The sequence below is a fragment of the Lipotes vexillifer genome, unplaced genomic scaffold, assembly GCF_000442215.2.
Source record: "Lipotes vexillifer unplaced genomic scaffold, Lipotes_vexillifer_v1.1 scaffold4, whole genome shotgun sequence".
NCBI classification, from domain to species: Eukaryota; Metazoa; Chordata; class Mammalia; order Artiodactyla; family Lipotidae; genus Lipotes; species Lipotes vexillifer.
In genome coordinates this window covers 5,484,555-5,504,606 of record NW_006785876.1, presented here as the reverse complement: position 1 = coordinate 5,504,606, position 20,052 = coordinate 5,484,555, and the positions used below count along the sequence as shown (strand labels likewise).

The 20,052-nt window shown below is 49.6% G+C and overlaps 1 protein-coding gene across 1 annotated transcript in view; it reads right to left on the bottom strand.

Moving 5' to 3' along the window:
* Positions 1 to 13,932: 13,932 nt before the first annotated feature.
* The window catches only part of CAPN11 (calpain 11), a 14,240-nt gene continuing 8,120 nt past the window's right edge, over positions 13,933 to 20,052 (bottom strand). The window contains exons 11-21 of the mRNA XM_007458288.1: positions 17,988 to 17,999; positions 17,487 to 17,698; positions 17,156 to 17,195; positions 16,990 to 17,058; positions 16,847 to 16,904; positions 16,656 to 16,720; positions 16,309 to 16,377; positions 14,828 to 14,906; positions 14,614 to 14,730; positions 14,084 to 14,142; positions 13,933 to 13,959 (exon numbers count right to left, since the gene is read on the bottom strand). Of these exons, the coding sequence (XP_007458350.1) occupies positions 13,933 to 13,959; positions 14,084 to 14,142; positions 14,614 to 14,730; positions 14,828 to 14,906; positions 16,309 to 16,377; positions 16,656 to 16,720; positions 16,847 to 16,904; positions 16,990 to 17,058; positions 17,156 to 17,195; positions 17,487 to 17,698; positions 17,988 to 17,999 (807 nt within the window). The remainder of the gene's footprint in view (positions 13,960 to 14,083; positions 14,143 to 14,613; positions 14,731 to 14,827; positions 14,907 to 16,308; positions 16,378 to 16,655; positions 16,721 to 16,846; positions 16,905 to 16,989; positions 17,059 to 17,155; positions 17,196 to 17,486; positions 17,699 to 17,987; positions 18,000 to 20,052) is intronic.

Below are 20,052 nucleotides of genomic sequence, written 5' to 3'. Positions count from 1 at the left end.
CCCCCCCGGCCTGCCCCAAGGCAGAAAAGGATTTCCTCAGCCTTTGCTGGAAAGATAACCATCCCTTCCGGCAACAAAGCTACCAGAGAGCAGCAGTTCCTTCTAGTTCCTGACTTAGCCTTGTGTAATGGATCTTTCACGCACGCTTCTGACCCCTGCCTCCAACACTCTGCTGGCCAGGGAAGAAACTGGTCAAACCTCCTGTTCCTCAAAGGCAATTAAAAAAAAAAAAATGTGTTTGGGTGCCAACTTGTGAAGTTGAGGCCTGTGGGCTGAGCAGTAAGTGACCCCTGAGGTCCTCCTTCGTGGTCCTCTCCCCAGATCCTCAGGGCCACACAGAGGTGTCCTGGGGACCCTCCCCTCCATACATAGACATCATTTAATTGGGCCATTCATGTCAACAACAAGTGAGTACCTGGTGACGAGGACACAGGACTCACACACCAGCAGTCAGCAGCGTGACAGACAAACAGATGGGCAAACAGGAGGCGGTGGTGAGAGCTGTTAATAGAGCTAATGGGTTCTCGGGAGACCTGAGAGCACTGGGCCTTCCACTCCTCCCACCCTTTTCTGCTGTTTCCATCCAGGGGTTCAAACCATTGTACTGCACAGCCACTCACTCTGCCTGGACCCAAACAGGGAGGTGAAGAGTGCTTCTGATGGTCACTCCAATCTGGATTCACATGCCAGCTCTGCGACCCTCTCCGGGCTACTCTGGATGCCGGAGCAGACTGCACGCTGTGCAACTGGGGGCAGGAGTGACCCCCCCTGGAGTTGTGCTGTGCAGCGGGCCTCCTCCCTAAAATGCGAATCATCGTAGAACCTGCCTCTGACAGGATCAAGAGATGGGAGATTACCAAGTCCAGAGCTTGGCTTCTAGAAAGTGTTCAATAAACAACAGTTTCCTTCCTGATTGGGAGTTTGGGATTAGCAGATGCAAACTATTATATATAGGATGGATAAACAACAAGTCCTACCGTATAGCACAGGTGACTATATTCAATATCCTGTGATAAACCATAATGGAAAAGAATATGAAAAAGAATATATATATATATGTACTGTATAACTGAATCGCTTTGCTGTACAGCAGAAATTAACACAATGTAAATCAACTATATTTCCATAAATTTTTTTTTTTTTGCCATATTAAGATGTGGGATCTTAGTTCCCCAACCAGGGATCGAACTCACGCCCCCTGCATTGGAAGTGTGGGGTCTTAACCACTGGACTGCCAGGGAAATCCCAAAGATTTTTTTTTTAATTTACAAAAAACAAGTTTCCTTCCTTCCATATATTTGGGTTGTCCCTCCCAGCACATCCTATGTCTGAGGCCAGCCCTACTGGCTGCTCCTTGAAGACCTGCTATGAGGCACCCTGACACTCAAGAATAGCTACTGAGAGCGGGTGCTGGGGCTCAGTTAACGCCTGAAGGAGCGATGGAGGTGTGCGTTCTGGCTCTGCCATGTTCCAGTGCCCTGTCATCACCCCTGGGGGATCAGTACTGGCCTGCAGCCCTTCCATGTTGTGGGAGGTTGAGGGCAGTGCTGACCACCAAACAAAGATTCTGAGAAGAGGCCAGGGAGGCCTCATCCAGGGCAGGCAGCGCTGCGGGGAGGAGGTGCCGGGGAGGAGGTGTGGAGGCCAGCCAGGTATAGAACGTGTCCGTGGGGAAGGGCAGAGTTCCAGCCCTGTCCCCCGTCACCACACCTCTCTCCCTGGGACTGTAGTCATTAATCTACCTGAGTGGGGCAATTTTAGGATTTGAGGCCTGAACGTGGTGACAACTAAGAGAAAACTGTGGGAACAGCAGGTCCTCTGAGGTTAGAGAGGGAAGGTCCCTTCCCATGACCACCATTCCCCTGCCCACCAGCTCCAGGCAACGACAGACCCATGAACAGGCAATTGGGCCATAAGACACACACTAGACAGGCTCATAAGACACGAAGAAAAGGGGTCAGGGAGTTGGATGTTGCCTGAAAGAGTAACTGGAGCTGACAGGTGGGGCCCTTCCTCACCCACAAGAACAGCTGCTCTGGCCGGGGAGAGGGAAGCCCAGAGAGGGGCCCGGACAGAATGGAGCTCATTGCCCCCACGGAAACAACTGTGCCTTGCCCCAGACTCAGCTGACGGGCCCCGAGGTGGGAGGTGGGAGCCATGTCCACTTTGCAAGCCCTCACAGGACTAGTCAGCTGTTGGAGCAGGACAGCTGCCCCCTGGACAGTGGGAGGGAGGGCGGGCGTGGACCAAGGGGCAGGGGTAGGGGGTAAGGACAGACGCGCCTGGCATAGTTGATGTGGGCACGGCGTAGGGGGAGAGCAGTAAACCCCCCAGGCCCCAGGAACAAATCTAACAAAGACTGAGCAAGACCCTCATGGAGAAAACAGACACAAATTCTTACATAGGGACCAAAAAAGACGACCTCGTACATGGACATGCCAAGGTAATGGTCGGGAAGGTATTGGGTTAAAAAGATGTTGGCTCTCCCCCAGATGAATCTGGAAATTCAACACGATTCCAACTAACCCAACAGTGTTGGGTTTTTCCTTTCTGAAATTGGGTAAAAGCTGATCATAAAATTTATATGGGAAGAAAAACGGCCAAGAAGAGCCACGTGATCTGAACAAGAAAAAGAAGAAGGGATACCAACTTGGCCTGAGAGGTACTACTCCGGCCAATCTGGTAATATGGGAATTAAAACTGTGGCAAAATGGAAGAATAGACACAGTGACTAAGGAACAGAATAGAGAGCATAGAAACAGACCTAAGGATATATGGTGCAGAGGAGAAATTTCTGGTCAGAGGAGAAATTTCTGGTCAGAGGAGAAGGGACATACAGGATCAGAAATAGAACTGGGACAGTTGGCCATCCATGAGGGAAAGATAATATTTGATCCTCTGGCACACCAACTACAAAAATAAATTCCAGTGGCATTAGAGACCTGAATGTGGAAAGTGAAACTATGAAATATGGGACATGACCTTTAGGAATTTGGGATGATAGAGAATTATTTGTTCTATAGATTTTTACAAATCTTTTTGTTAGGGTAATTTTCAAAATTACACAAAAATAGAGATAACAGTATAATGAACCCCCATGTGTCAATCACCCAGTTTCAGTAATAATTAAAAACTTTTAAATAACAAAAGACACCACAGAGTGAAAGACAGTCCCCCACAGACTGGGAGAAGAGATTTGCAATCCACATAACTGAAAAAGATTTAGTATCAATCATAAATAAAGTACTTTTATAATCAGTAAGAAAAGAACACACACACACACACACCCCACAGAAAAGTGAACGGAAGATATGGGCAGCTCATTTCCTGAAGAGGAAACATGAGTGGTCCATAAATGTGAAAAGCTACTTATCCACATTAGCTCATGGAGAAGTGCAAATTATATCCAGAAAGAGCTCTCATTTCACACCCCTCAGAAGCAGAAATTCATGGAGTATTGGACACAATTGTTTTAGAGGGCAGTTTGGCAATATCTGGTAAAGCTGGAAACACACATTTCCTTTGGAACTTGGCAATTCTACTCCTAGGTGTGACTCTAGTGGAATTCTCACAGATGTGCACAGGAGACATCTATGAGGATGTCCCTTCATGGTTTTTGTAATAACAACAAAAACTGGAAACGACTTCAATGTCTACCTACAGGAGAACAGAAATGCAAATGTAATCAAAGTGGAGTACTATACAGCAGATAAAATGAACGCACTAACTCATGTATCAACAGGGATAAGTTTCAAAAATGTGATGTTAAGGTAAAACCAAGTGGCAAAAGAATATAGGTCAAATCATACCAGGTATGTAAAAATGCAGGACACATGAGCAATAGAATATATTCTTGTGGATACATACCTACGTGTGCCCATGTAGTAAAAGTAAAAACGTAGATGGGAGAGACAGGACTCCAGAGGAAGAGCTCCCTCTAAGGGAGAAGGGACAGGAAATGATGGTTCATAGGTGTGGGGAGGGGATTATAGCAGTGTCTCTAATGTATTATCCCTTTTTAAAAAAAGTGAAGAAAACTAGGGCCTTCCATGGCGGTCCAGTGGTTGAGACTCTTAACTTCCACTGCAGGGGTCATGGGTTCGATCCCAGGTCAGGAAACTAAGATCCTGCATGCTGCACAACGTGACCAATAAATAAATAAACAAACAAAAATTTAAAAATGAAGAAAGCTAAAGGAAATATGGCAAAATGTTAACACTGTCTAATCTTGGTGGTGAATACATGGATGTATTCTGTTACACTATAGAATTGCTGTCCTCTGCATCTTTTTTTATTCTCCATATCTATCATTTAATAATGGAACATACATCGGTCCCCTTCACCTCTACTCGTTTTCTCTGGACCTCTCTAAGTCTCTTCCATCTTTTGCCCTCTCTTCCCCTCCCAACCTCCCACAAGTTTCTGGCCCCCCAGAAGTAAAGGCTGTGCATCCTGGCAGTTAGGGGGCATGGTGCCAGGAGGCAGGCCTCTTGCTTCTAGCTGTCCCCTGGGGGCAGGCATCCTCTTTTCTGTCCTCAGTCTCTCCTTGGGTATCCAGCGCTGGGCTCTTTCTGCCCCCTCTCCTGTCTCTGGCCCCCATAGTGCTTTGTGTCAAGGATGAGGCTGGCATCAGGGGAGGGGGAACAGGACAGGCAAAGGAGGAGGGCCAGGGAAACTACGTACATGGACGTGACCTTGTTATGCGCCCCCCCAAGACAGTCCAGGGGAGCAGAGCCTGTACCCTGAGCCACAGACACAGAAGGATCCACCAAAACTCTATCTCTCTTCTCCTGTATCCAGGGTGGCCTCTTCCCTCCCCTTCTTCATCCCCATCTCTCTCTTGGTGAGGAGATTCTGAAAACAAGGGAAGGGAATGGAAACCTCATCCTCAGAATGCTTGGAAGGCCTGGAATGGTGGGATTGGGGATATATATCTGTCAGTACCACTGAAGGTAAGTCCATGTCAAGTATGACAAAACAGATGCCTTTAAACTTCTCTGTGTTTAATTCAGCTGATGAGTATTTATTCTATTTGAATCTGATAATACAAATGTCAAAGGACAAAAAATATGGGCATGATTCTTTTTTTTTTGGCCACACCGTGGAACATGTGGGAGTTCCCCGACCAGGGATCTAACCCACGCCCCTTGCAGTGGAAGTATGGAGTCTTAACCACTGGACTGCCAGGGAAGCCCCTAGGCATGGTGCTTTTTAAAGAGCTACATTTTGAACATGTCTCCATCCTTGGGAGATAAGTGGTTATCTACACAAAAATCTACCTACAGATTTACCATTGGAGTTAGAATCATGCTGGGAGAACGTGGTTGTATGATTGGGTCACAAAACCCAATTAATTAATTAATTGAATAGGGCAGCTGTCAGACCAAATGATACTATTATTTAATAAACAGACAATATAGGGTGGTGGTTAAGCAAGTGGAGCTATGTGGTCCGGATTCAAATCCCAGCTCCTCTACTGCCAGTGTGGAATCCTAGGCAAATAAGTCATTAACTGCTCTGTGCCTCAGTATACTTCTCTATGAAAGGGGAGCTGATTTGTTTGGATGAAAGGCATTAATAGTTAGATGTTAGAACAGTGCCTGGTATAGAAAACATGCTGAATGAATGGTAGCGCTCTTTTTAATGATGTACCCACACCTCGTATTCATTCCTCACATTGCCATTTACAAAGTATGTCATTCACTTGGTCCTCACAGTTTTCCCAAGTGTTCTCTTCTCTAGACAGATGAGTAAACTGAGGTTCAGAGATGGCCTCGGTGACAATCAGAAAAGGGTGATAGGAAGACTGTCAGTTGAGATGGAGGAGTTTGCACATCAGACCTAAGAGGATGCCAATTCCAGCTGGGCCACGTTGGCCCTCCAGGAGGCATCCTGGATGGAGAGCTTTGAAGGTTCAATGTGGGAGCGGTCACGTTAGCTGGGAGAGCCATTCCTTTCCTTAGTCAACAAACTTATTTAATGTTCATACGTGAGGGCATTCGAACTGCGTCAATGAAAATGACAGTCCTGCCCCCGGTGTATGGTCAGTAGGGTGACAGAGGAATAAACAGGAAATGACAATACAGAGAGATAAATGGTCTGCCAGGGGAAGTGACTGGCACCTTGGGAGTCCCGGGCACCTGGCCAGCAAGGGGCCTGGGTGTGTGCGTGCAGCTTCTCAGAGGAGGCCTCCTGGAACACAGAGCCAGGGAAGGGGGAGGACTGCAGGGGGAGACTCAGGAGGGAAGGGAAGGCGGGGCTGCGCTGGGGCAGAGGATGGGCAGAATGTGACGAACAGGTCGTGGGGAGACCTGCTGCAGGAAGGGGACGGCGAGGAAGAGCATGAGTAAAGACAGGAGACCAAACAGAGCAGGGCGAATTCGGGAAATGTTTGGTGCACGCAAGACAAGACGTGGGCCAGAAACAATGCTTGGGGGAGTCTTGGACGTTCCTCTTGGCTGGTTTCACCAGCAGAAGGAGGGAAACTAGCATCTTTTGGGGTGATGGGTTGATGATCTGCGGTTTCCACCAAGGTGGTTCTGAAGACCCGATGAGACCAGGAATTTGACGTCTCTGGCAGGAGTGAGGGCAGTGGTTAAGCTTGGAGGGGGTGGGGGATGGGGCAGGAGAAACGTGACCAGGGGTCCAGGAGAGAGAGTGAGGCTGCTGTGGGGATGGGCAGGAGGGAAAATTTCCCCCCACATCAGCTCCTCGAGCTTACCTCCTTGTGGAGACAGAATAGGGACAAGGAGATATCCAAGAGGGACGAAAGTGCGGTTATACACTCCCAAAGGAACTGGGTAAATGTAAGAAATTTATTTTGTAAATAAATAAACATATACGCAATTAAAAACATGCATAGGCATTGATAAACAGGAAGTGGTTATCCTAAGAGGTGGAATATAAGGTGAGTTTTGCTTTTCTTCTGTGTGCTTTTCTGTGTTTTCTATGTTCTACTGAGAATGTGTAACCCCTAAAGTCGATAAAGGACAGAATAAATGTTATTTACACACAAGAGGAGTCTTCAGTATAGAGTCAGATGTCACCAAGAGGTCAGATGTCACCTGGAAGAGTGAGGAACTAAAGGGGCTTTGGGATGTGGCTGTGAGAGGGGGCAGGTGGCCTGGAGAGGGAGGTTCTGCTGGGGTGAAGGGCAGTCTATGGGCAAGTTAAAAACCTAGTGGAAACACAGATGACAAAGGAAAATATTTGCAGCCCCTATGCAGAGAAAGGTCAAATCTTCCTAAAATATAAATAGCTCCTAGAATTTTATAAGGAAAAAACACAAAAGCCCAGTATAAAAATGAGCAAAGAATACGAAGCGCTCACAGAAAATGAAATGAAAGGAAAACATGAATATTTGCTCAGCTTCAAAAGCAAAAAAAGAAATGCAAATTACAAGGACAGCCAGAAACCATTTTTCTTCTATCACATTATAAATATGCAAAAGTTTGACCACACACTGCCTTGGTGGGGAAATAGACACTCTTATATTGCTAGTGGGAGCGTAAATTGGGATTACCTTTATGGAGGGGAATTTAATATGTATCTGAATTACTGATGTATATACTCTTTAGCCCAATATCCCACTTTTAGAAATTTATCCTATAGAAATATGTCCACTATATGAGATGACATATGTGCAGTGTTATTCACTGTAGCATTGCTTATAGTAGTGAAGGATTGGAAACAACTCAATAAAGAGCTGATAAATAAATGTTGAGACTTCCCTGCAGTGGAATACTCTGCAGCTATAACAAATCATAAGGAAGCTCTCCGTATACTAATAGAAAAATATCTCCAAGGTATGTGTATCACCTCTCTTCCCTCTAGCAACCACCTGTTTGTTCTCTGTATCTATACATCTGTTTCTGTTTTATGCTTGTTCATTTGTTTTATCTTTTAGATTCCACGTATAAGTGAACTCATGCAGTATTTGTCTTTCTCTGTGTGACTTGTTGCACTTAAGCATAATACCCTCTAAGTTCATCCATGTTGTCGCAAATGGCCAGATTTCATTCTTTTTTGTGACTGAGTAATATTCCACTGTGTGTGTGTGTGTGTGTGTGTGTACACACACACACACACACACACACATATATATACACACACGTATGTATATATATATCACATCTTCTTTATCCATTCATTTATTGATCGGCACTTGGGTTGCTTTTAATTACTTTTTTTTTTTTTTTTTTTTGCGGTACGCGGGCCTCTCAGTCATGGCCTCTCCCGTTGCGGAGCAGAGGCTCTGGACGCGCAGGCCCAGCGGCCACGGCCCACGGGCCCAGCCGCTCCGCGGCATGTGGGATCCTCCCGGACCGGGGCACGAACCCGCGTCCCCTGCATCGGCAGGCGGACTCTCAGCCACTGAGCCACCAGGGAAGCCCTTAATTACTTTTTAAAATAAACTATTTATTTTCAAATAGTTTTAAATTTACAGAAAATTGTGAAGATAGTCCAGAGAATTTCTGTATACCCACACCCAATTTCCCCTGTAATTAATATCATATCTTAGTACAGTATATTTGTTACAATTAAGGAACCAATATGGATACGATAATATTACCTAAAACCCACACTTATTCAGATTTCCTTAGTTTTTACCTAATGTCCCTTTTTCTGTTCCAGGATCCCATCCAGAACATCACATTACACTTAGCTGTCTTACCTCCTTAGGCTCCTCTTGGCTGTGACAGTTTCTCAGACTTTCCTTGTTTTTGATGACCTTGACAGTTTTGAGGAGTATTGGTCAGGAGTTTTGTATAATGTCCCTCAAGTGGGATTTGTCTGTTGTTTTTCTTATGATTAGACTGGAGTTTGGGGTTTTGGGGAAGGAAACCACAGAAGTAAAATGCCATTCTCATCACATCATATCAAGGGTATATTCTATCCACATGGTTTATCTCTCTTGTGTTAACCTTGATCACCTGCCTGAAGTCGTGTTTGTCAGGTTTCTCTACTTTTTCTTTTTTTGGCCACACCGCGCAGCTTGTAGGACCTTAGTTTCCTGACCAGGGATTGGACTCAGTCCCTCAGCTTTCACTGCTTGTGGAGTCCTAAGCACTGGACCACCAGGCAATTCCCAGGTTTCTCTGTCCTGAATCTACTCTTTTCTCTCGATTTCCACACTGTCCTCTTTGGAAGGAAGTCACTATGTGCTACCCACACTTAAGGGGTGGGGAATTACACTCCACCTTTGACATACTCTCATTGTGCTTTTTGTTTTTGCTACTGTGAATTACACTCCACCTTTGACATACTCTCATCGTGCTTTTTGTTTTTGCTTTTTTTTTTTAGCATTTCTGTACTTTCTGGCACTACAAGATGCTCCAGGTTCATCCCGTATATTTCTTGCCCCAGTCCTAGATTCAGACATTTCCTTCTCATTTTTCTTGTGATGAGAACTTTTAAGATCTACAGCCTTAGCAACTTTCAAATATGCAACACAGTATTATGAACTATAGTCACTGTGCCATACATTACATCCCCATGACTTCTTTTTTTGTTGTTGTTTTTGGCCACACCACGCAGCTTGTGGGATTTTAGTTCCTTGAGCAGGGATTGAACCCAGGCCCACGGCAGTGGAAGTGTGAAATTCTGACCACTGGACTGCCAGGGAATTCCCCCCATGACTTATCACTGGAAGTTTGTTCCTTTTGACCACTTTCACATATTCCACTCAGCCCTCACCGCCACCTCTGGCAACCACCAATCTGTTCTCTGTATCTATAAGGTTTTTTTAAATTAATTTATTAATTTATTATTTTTGGCTGCGTTGGGTCTTCGTTGCTACACGCGGGCTTTCTCTAGTTGTGGCGAGCGGGGGCTACTCTTCATTTGTGATGCAAGGGCTTCTCATTGCGGTGGCTCGTCTTGTTGCAGAGCACGGGCTCTAGGCGCGCGGGCTTCAGTAGTTCTGGCACGTGGGCTCAGTAGTTGTAGCTTGCAGGCTCTAGAGCGCAGGCTCAGTAGTTGTGGCACACGGGCTTAGTTGCTCCTTGGCATGTGGGAGCTACCCGGACCAGGGCTCGAACCCGTGTCCCCTGCATTGACAGGCGGATTCTTAACCACTGTGCCACCAGGGAAGTCCTATGAGTTGTTTTTAAATTATTAAAAAAATTTTTTTAGATTCCACTTGTGAGATCATAGAGTGTTTGTCTTTCACTGTCTGAGTTATTTCATTTAGCATAGTGCCCTCAGGGTCCATCCATCTTGTTGCAAATGGCAAGATTTCTAGCACATTTTGACCCCACCTTCTCAGAGACCAGAGGACGAAACTCTGGAGCTATCTATTCTAAGGGACCTCTGTTCCCTGATGTGGCCTCGTCTTTGCAGTGCAGTTGGAGGGTGTAGAGGGGAGTCTAAAGGAAACGGGGGCAGCTGCTGTGGAGAGTGGCAGTGAGTCATCCAGAGGTGAACTCTAGATTACCATGTGACCTCAGTCAAGGGCACCCAGCTTGTGCTGTGCAGGGTGCAGGCAGCATGGTCTAGTGCCTTTCCCCAGCAAAACCCCACCTCTGTGAACAGAGGAAGTGCCACATGCTGAGGACCAGAAGAGAAGAGCAGTAAATGTGGTTACACACCACTGGGAGATGGCAAAGACGTCATGAGAAAGGTCTCCCAAGCATTAGGCTGGGGAAGGAGGCAAGTGAAGTTGAACAAGATTGAGTCAGAAGGGGCTGGTGAGGGTGTGTGTGCAGAGAGCAGACTTGACAGGCAGGAGGAGGGAGCAGCCAGGCCTGGCTGTAGCTGGGGGGAACTTTTGTTTTAGAGTTTGGATGTGGAGGAATGTGATGTAGGCATGTTTGCATACATGTTGGATGCATGCATGAATTAGATATGTTTATTATTAAATGTATGCTAGTTCATCTCACTTTTCCAATACAGGGCAGTCATGTGCTAAAATTCTGGGGATGCCCCTCACATCATAATCTGGGTGAATGATGCCCCTTTTAGTTGTTCAGAGCACAAACTATATATGGGGCTCTGCTAAGTGTGGTGACGGTATAAGCAGAAAGGGTAGGGGGATCCAGATATAGTTTTTCTTTTTCCTTAAGATTTTATTTTTATTCATTTATTTATTTTGGCTGCGCAGGATCTTACTTTGGCACGCGGGACCTTTTAGTTGCAGCGTGCAGACTTCTTAGTTACGGCATGCGGACTCCCAGTTGAGGCATGCATGCAGGATCTAGTTCCCTGACCAGGGATCGAACCCAGGCCCCCTGCATTGGGAGCGCGGAGTCTTACCCACCGGACCACCAGGGAAGTCCCCAGATATAGTTTTTTGACGTAAGAGAAGTCATTTAAGCCTAAACCATTTTGTGATCTAAGCCTGGCCACAATGCTTGCCCTTGAACAGGTCTCAGTAATAATGATCGTAAGGGAACAGAAGAACGGAATGACTTAGGCAAGAGAAGTAAGAATGGCAGAGATAATAAATCAGTTGTGAAGACTCCCAGTTCTGGTTCAGTGGTAAAGATTGGCCTGAAGCACTCAACCACCAGCTCGACTGGAACCTAAGAGATGCTGATGTTGACCTTTTCTGGCCCTTGTGACTTCAGTCAACTGAAGCTTGGCCTCTGTTGACTTTTGCCCCAATTCTATGCTGAATTCTCCTCTGCTCAAGCCCTGTCATGAATATGCATGTACCCTTAGTTTAGAAGGTCCCCAGTTTGGCTGTTGGGGAGACACTGCTTTGGGAAAGATCTCCAGTGTTCTCCTTACTTGCTGCAAGTAATAGATCCTTCCTTCTCCTGCTCTTTGGTTTGGTTGTGTCTTCTGGCTCGACACCCAACAAGAGGGGAACCCAATTTTTAGGTAACAGTAATGAGTTTACCATCTGTGGGGAGCACAGCACTTCATCCTCATAACCTCGGTCGTCCACACAGCAGCCCTCTGAGACAGGCACTGTCACCCCCATTTTTTTTTGGCCGAGCCACACGGCTTGTGGGATATCTCAGCCCCCCAACCAGGGCTTGAACTTGGGCCATGGTAGTGAAAGCCCAGAATCCTAACCTCTAGGCCACCAGGGAACTCCCTGTCACCCCCAACTGACAGATGAGAAAAAGGAAACTCTGTTAGAGAAATAAAATAATTTTCCCAAGGCCATCCAGCCAGAAGTTGGCAGCATCTTCCACTAGGTCAAGGGACAAGGATGGGGTGGGGTCAGCATCTTGCTGGGCTCCCCAGAACCAACTGGGCACTGCCGGGTTCTCTCAAAACTCAGAGGACCTGCTAGTTTTCTGGCCTCTCCCAAAGGATCCCTGACCCACACAGGGACCTTTGCTCCTTCTTTGCTCTGAGGAGAAAAGGTGGTGGTAGAAAATTAGGGTGGAGGAATCAGTCTTAAGACCCTCATTAACAGAGTGTGACCTTCTCTCTCAGACAAGACTGCAGAGGGGAGAGGATGGAAGAAGAGAGTGGCAGGGCTGGAAATGATTCCTCGGGAGGTGGTGGGGGAGGCAATGGAGTGACAGTGACGGGCCGTTGTCACAGAGGAGGCAGGGGGCAGGGCTGGTGCACGGAATCAGTCACCAGACCCAGGAAGGCTGGAAGCCCCCCACGCCCCCAAGCATAAGAGGAATGGACGTGTTTAGTGCAAATGGAAGGAAGTCTTTGAGTCCTTACTGCAGGAGGAAACGAAGCTAGCTACCCTGGGAAGCTGAAAGTACACAGACCCAGGACGGATCCCAATTCTTTTGGGGTTTAGATTTATTCGACCCTAATCTAAGGGAATTTGGAGGCGGTCTGTATGCAAGAGGCTGAAAAGCTCGCAGGCACAGTTCCCCAGAGGGGGAAGCCACGGAGCGATCTGGAAGGACAGGAGAAGTGCAGTTGGGGGACACTGCTGGTGGTCTCAGTTTTCCCACTGCAGCAGGAGGCTGGGGGCTGGGGGCTGGAAACAGGGGGCATCTGAGGCAGAGACTCCAAGGTCAAGGACTGGTGAACCAAGGATCCCTCCACCCTTCCAGTGAGGACCGTAGCCTGGCAGTCAGCAGTTTTTTAACAGTAAGAATGATTTGAATCTGAACACCTTTAAGTCAGGAATGAACTCACCCACGGCCACTGTCCCCCACCCCTACCAGACACACATCTAAGAGGGTCAGTTCCTTTCTATGACTGGCTGACTCCTGCCGGTGCAGGATTTTTGACTTTTGCTAGACCAGCAGTGTCACCTTTGGAGACTCCAGTTTGAGGAAGGAGATGGGAGGGGCGGTTCTGGGTCCTGCGGCTCAGCCCTCCCCTCGGATGCTGCTCTGGGTACCGCGCTGTGTACAGTTCACAGACAGGGACTCTTATGCCTTTAGCATCCCAGCCGCTGCCCATAAATGACAACAGCGCCCTCTAGCTTCTGTGACAACCCCACATTTCCAAATGCTCCCTGGACAGGGGGTGGTATCACCCCAACTGAGAGCTCCTGGGTGTCCCCTCTTTGGTACTGAGGAAATGACTTACACCCCTGCCAGTCTTTTCCTGGCATAGAAACACAGAGACACAGAGGCCAGTGGCATGTGTTGTTCATTATAATAATGCCCTTGAGTGAGGGGGAGAAGGGAGGAGCCATGAAACAGGGCAGCGTTGAGTAGGGTAGGAAACGTGGACAGCCTCCCCAGCCGCGGACACCGCAGAAGTGTCACTTAATCTTTAGTGAAATGTACTCAGAGAGGGAGGGAGACTGTGGGGTAAATCCAGCCACCAGAAGCCTGGCTGGGGTAAAAGAAAAACACTTTGCGCTGGGAGGGTGGGCCTGGAGGTCCTGCTGCTGGAATAAGCACGGCATCTCGGCCCTTCCATCAGCAGAGACCGCAGAGTTGAGCGCCACAAGGAGCACCCCGCCCCCCAGGCCAGAACCCGGCGAGGGTGGGTGGGGCGGGGCGGGGCGGGGGGCGGTGCCGACGGCGGTAGGAAGCCAGGCTCCCGCAGTGACTAACCCCACATGGTTATCTGCAGCCACTGTGGGGCAAGAAGAACATCAGAGGATGGGTGAGGTGGTGGGGGGGCATGACATCTGGGGAAAGGGAAGGGCCAGTGGAGCCGCGGGTGTGGGGGTGGGTGCCTGAGGATCCTTTCCATGTACCTGGTTCAGGTTCAAGCAAATCTGGCCAGTATTGTTAGGGTCCATGGTTAGAAAGTACGCTGTTTCAAAGAGGAGGCAAGGGAGACGGGCTGGGAGCTGAGTCAGGGGTCTGCAAGACCCCTTCCCGACTAGGGAGGATGTCAGAAAGGGTGTAAGAAGCTGTTCCTTCCCTCTTCCCAGCCAAACCCCCAGCCCAGCAGGGAATTAACGGTAAGGACTCCTGCAGCCTTGCTCTGAACCAGGGCCTGTTCTGAGTGCTCTCCAAATACTATCTCATTTAATCTCCGCCTCCATTCTATGCAGGCTGTACTGTTATCTATATTTATAGGTAAGGCAACAGAGGTACAGAGAGATAAAGTGACTTGCTCAAGGCAACAGAGCCAGCAAGTGGTGGAGCTGGGATCTGAACCCAGATCATCTGTGCCCGGTGCAGGGGAATTGTTCTGGAGCAGTGCTCTTCGTGTGGGTATGTGGGAGAAGGTCAGCGGTCCCCTGGCCCAGGGTGGGGAGTGGGCAGGTGCCTGACTCACTGAACATGGCCTTCAGCCTCAGGAAACAGCTGATGAAGCTGTCAAAATCCATGATCATTTCGTCATTTGCATACCTGGCCACCAACACCTGTGTCACCTTGTTATTCAGTTTGATGCCTGGGAGAGAGAGGAGTGTGGAGGGGGAGAGTCCAGCCCTCTGGCCGCTGCTGCCTCCCCCGTCCCTGCCCCAAAGCCCTCTCCTGCCCCTGGCCACCTGCTTTCTCAATTGCCAAGCGCATCTCATAGGAGTTCAAGGTGCCTGAGTGGTCCTGGTCACACTCTCGGAAGATGTCCTGAAGGGACAAGACAGATGTGGTAGGGCCGTGTGCATGGCACGGTGGCTGAAGTGATGAAATGCTTCATGACTGCTACCCAAGACCCCGGGGGCCCCCTACGCCGGCCCACCCCCTGAGCTCCAGTATTCCTATCACCTGGTGACTGTGGGGTTAGTTCCTGGCACCCTGCCCAGGGCTCTCTGCCTGTATCCTTTACGCTGGCTGATACCTGGACTGTGCTGGTTATTGAATATTTTGACTAGTTAATACGCCAACACATCAACTCCATCCTGGTGTGTGTGTGTGTGTGTGTGTGTGTGTGTGTGTGTGTGTGTGTGTGTGTGTCTAGTCAGCGGCTGGCTCCTGTTCCAGCTCCATCCTTACTAGTCCTCTTCCCTCCGGAGCACCTCTCTTTCTTACCTCCATAAACTGCCCCCTTAATGCCCTTTACCGTCCATTTCTTGATTTTTCTCCACAGGATCTGGAACTCCTGAAGCCCCAGTTTGCCAGAGCCATCTTTCTGGGAGGTAGTCAAGGATATAAGAGGAGGGTGGGGAGGGCATCCTGGGGGCTGGGAAGCATAGGGACTCACCGAGGTAGGGCACAAGACCCAAGGGGCCTGTATGGTAACCATGGTAACAGCCGGAAGACCTGGCATCTTTTGTTACCCCAGTGCCTAATCCCCACCCGGAAGGAGGGCATGGCTGGTCAGAGATGGCCACCTTAGGGCCAGGCTCAGGGGTAGGGGGCTGGGGCCGGAGAGCACTGGACAGGACTGCCCCCTGAACAGGAAGATACATCCAAGAGGTTGACCATACAGCGGCACACGTCCAGGCTGAAACCCTTGGTTTTGAGGTTTTTGACTGTGAGGGAGGGAAGGGGCAGGAAGAAGGGGAGGGATGAGCAGGGTGTGGTCGGGGTTTGGGGGCGCATCTCATAGGAGTTCAAGGTGCCTGAGTGGTCCTGGTCACACTCTCGGAAGATGTCCTGAAGGGACAAGACAGATGTGGTAGGGCCGTGTGCATGGCACGGTGGCTGAAGTGATGAAATGCTTCATGACTGCTACCCAAGACCCCGGGGGCCCCCTACGCCGGCCCACCCCCTGAGCTCCAGTATTCCTATCACCTGGTGACTGTGGGGTTAGTTCCTGGCACCCTGCCCAGGGCTCTCTGCCTGTATCCTTTACGCTGGCTGATACCTGGACTGTGCTGGTTATTGAATATTTTGACTAGTTAATACGCCAACACATCAACTCCATCCTGGTGTGTGTGTGTGTGTGTGTGTGTGTGTGTGTGTGTGTGTGTGTGTGTGTGTCTAGTCAGCGGCTGGCTCCTGTTCCAGCTCCATCCTTACTAGTCCTCTTCCCTCCGGAGCACCTCTCTTTCTTACCTCCATAAACTGCCCCCTTAATGCCCTTTACCGTCCATTTCTTGATTTTTCTCCACAGGATCTGGAACTCCTGAAGCCCCAGTTTGCCAGAGCCATCTTTCTGGGAGGTAGTCAAGGATATAAGAGGAGGGTGGGGAGGGCATCCTGGGGGCTGGGAAGCATAGGGACTCACCGAGGTAGGGCACAAGACCCAAGGGGCCTGTATGGTAACCATGGTAACAGCCGGAAGACCTGGCATCTTTTGTTACCCCAGTGCCTAATCCCCACCCGGAAGGAGGGCATGGCTGGTCAGAGATGGCCACCTTAGGGCCAGGCTCAGGGGTAGGGGGCTGGGGCCGGAGAGCACTGGACAGGACTGCCCCCTGAACAGGAAGATACATCCAAGAGGTTGACCATACAGCGGCACACGTCCAGGCTGAAACCCTTGGTTTTGAGGTTTTTGACTGTGAGGGAGGGAAGGGGCAGGAAGAAGGGGAGGGATGAGCAGGGTGTGGTCGGGGTTTGGGGGGAGGGGTGGGGGGTGATTAAGGGTGGGGCGAAGGGTTGTGAGCGGGGGATGGAAGACTCACCTTTGGAGACCACCTTGTTGAGCAGTTTCTGTAGCTCATACATGCCCACCTCCTTGTCCTAGGAAGGGGGACCATAAACCCCCGCTCTGGCCCCTTCAGCCCCAAACCACCTCCTTTCAATCCCCCAGCCCTCTGCCTCTCACCTCTCCACCAGCCACTATGTGAAACAAACGTGTGAAGTCCTGGTCTATGTCATTCTCAGAGATGTTCTCCTGGAGGGAAAGGAGTGGGCGAGGGACACAGTCCAGAAAGTTCTTCCACACCCCTACACGCTGCCCCCAAATCCCACCCCCCACAGCCTCCCCTCACCTCTTGGAGAAGCTCAGCGACGTTGGCTTCATCCAGTTCCCTGGGCAGAGGTGGATGAAGGTTTGGAGTGAGCAGGGGTCAGGGAGACAGGGATTCCAGTGGGATGGTCAGGGAGGTCATGTTGTGTGTCTGCAGCAATACGGAACGGGCTCCGTGGGATCTGGCTTCTGATTCCGGCTCTGCTACTACCTGGACTTCCCTGCCTCATGCCTAAGTTTCCCTGACTGTAAAATAGGGATGGGGGCGGGGGGACCCAGCTGACTGCCCCCTGAGCTTGAATCTTACAGCTCTGGGGCAGGTGGCCTTGGAGCAGTGAGGTGGGGCGCCTCACCAGGACTCGCTGTGCTTCTCGGTGAAGACCCGGAGCAGGAAGTCAGCATCCTTGTGTGGCTCAAAGGTGGAGGGAATGATGATGTATTCCCCCGGGGGCAGCCGGAGGTGGCTGCTCACCTCCCGCGAGTTGGTGAAGATCTCTGAGAAGCCCAGGTCCAGATACTTCAAGAAGAAGTCCTTTTTCAAGTGGACGTCCTGGAGGTTCTGAAACTGTACGTGCCCTGGAGGTGGGTACAGAGCCCACAGGGTAGGGCAGGGAGGGAGGGACCCGCACGGTGATGCCTGGCTGGGCAGGGCTAGGGAGGGCCTGGACCCTGCGCATCTGGCAGGTAACCCCAGTGTGGTCGTTTCCTTCCCTGACCCTCACTCAGGGCCCAAGGGGGCTGGAACCCTGACCCAGTGGGCCCCAGAACCCATCGCCGAATTCCACCCCTTGCCCATCCACATGCCAGGAGCGGGGTGGATGTCTGCCCAGGATCAAGCCCCACGTCTTCTGTACCTCCTTTGGGACCTGGGAAGGGAAGAGAGAGGAAGGTCAGATCCCCAGGATGGTGAAGGGGCTCAGGCCTGTGGAAGCCAGGTGTGTGTGTGTGTTGGGGGGGTTGCTAAGGGCACTGCGACGCTGGTGGCGGGGAGGGGCGTGGGCTCTAAGAGCTAAAAGTCCCAGCGTCAATAACAATTCCGCTTTGAACCTAGAAAAATGGCACAGATGAACCAGCTTGCAAGGCAGAAACAGAGACACAGACGTACAGAACAAACGTATGGACAACCAAGGCGGGAAAGCGGGGTGTGGGATGAATTGGGAGACTGGGACTGACATATACACACTAATATGTATAAAATAGAGAACTAATGAGAACGTACTGTATAGCACAGGGAACTCCACTCCACTGTACAGTAGAAACTAACACAACATTGTACAACAACTACACACCAATAAAAAAAATAACCCTTCTGCTTTGGATGGCAAAGTACGCTTTACACAAAGTTTTGCCAAGGGGAGATTTTTGCCACTGCAGGTTAAGGATGGGAAAGAGAATCCCCCAGAGGTGAGATAACTTGCCCAATCTCACACTGCTGAACAGTTGAAGAGCTGGGATAAGGAACTAAGAGAGCATTTTCCATGGAGCGCTCATGTCTTGCAGCAAGTTAATAGGGGATTATTGAAACCGAGGAATGAGTGCATAGAAGTTTGTAAAAAGGTGAGAGAAACCAAGAGAAATAGGTTGCTCTCCTCTAGGGATGACCAGAACCTTTAATATACTGATGGCCCCGTGGGGCTCTGGGTTGGGGGAGAGAATACAGCCTTTCCTGGCAGGGCTGTGTCTAACCTTGGAAATGGCTTCAGGTGTGTCTGTTAACCTGGGGGACTCACAGCCTAGGAGGAGGGCAAGGCTCGTGTCTGCTTTTGTTCACGATTGAACCTCTGGAGACTGACTGGGGCCTGGCATGCAGTAGGTGCTCCGTGAATATCACTGACTACGTAAATGAATGGACAAACGGGCATTTCTAGGATTTTGCAAAGCACCGTTTGGGAAATGCTTGTCAGGGGTTTCTCTTGGCCGGAGTCCATGCTCCCATGTGGGGAGGCTTGGGGGCCGTGGGGAAATCTCCGAGTGTGTGGGAACTGGTGTGAGTTTGGACAAGTGACCTCACCTCTCTGGCTCCCAATCTCCTTCCTCTTCATTAAAGGCGTTACTATTCGAAAGGCCTTTGGAACAATGCCTGGCACAGAAGAAGTGCTCCCTAAGTGTTTTAGATTTTAAACATCTGAAAAGAAAAGCCCTGCCTCAAAAGCGCAAAGCACCACTCCAGAAAGAGACAGGGCTGATATGGGCAGTGAGGATTACATTGGGAGATTGGGATTGACATATACACACTACTATATATAAAATAGATAACTAGGACTTCCCTGGTGGCACAGTGGTTAAGAATCCACCTGCCAATGCAGGGGACACGGGTTCGAGCCCTGGTCCAGGAAGATCCCCACATGCCGTGGAGCAAATAAGCCCGTGTGCCACAACTACAGAGCCCACGCTCTAGACCCCGCAAGCCACAACTACTGAGCCTGCGTGCCACAACTACTGAAGCCTGCGCGCCTAGAGCTGGTGCGGCACAACAAGAGAAGCCACCCAATGAGAAGCCCACACACCGCAACGAAGAGTAGCCCCCCACTTGCGGCAACTAGAGAAAGCCACGCGCAGCAACGAAGACCTAACGTAGCCAAAAATACATAAAAAAACAAACAAATAAATTTTTTAAAAATTTAAAAAATAGATAACTAATAAGGACCTACTGTATAGCACAGGGAAAACTACTCAATACTCTGTAATGACCTATACGGGAAAAGAATCTTAAAAAAAAAAAAACGTCGGGCTTCCCTGGTGGCACAGTGGTTGAGAATCTGCCTACCAATGCAGGGGACACGGGTTCGAGCCCTGGTCTGGGAAGATCCCACATGCCGCAGAGCAACTAGCCCCGTGAGCCACAATTACTGAGCCTGCGCGTCTGGAGCCTGTGCTCTGCAACAGAGAAGCCGCGATAGTGAGAGGCCCGCGCACCGC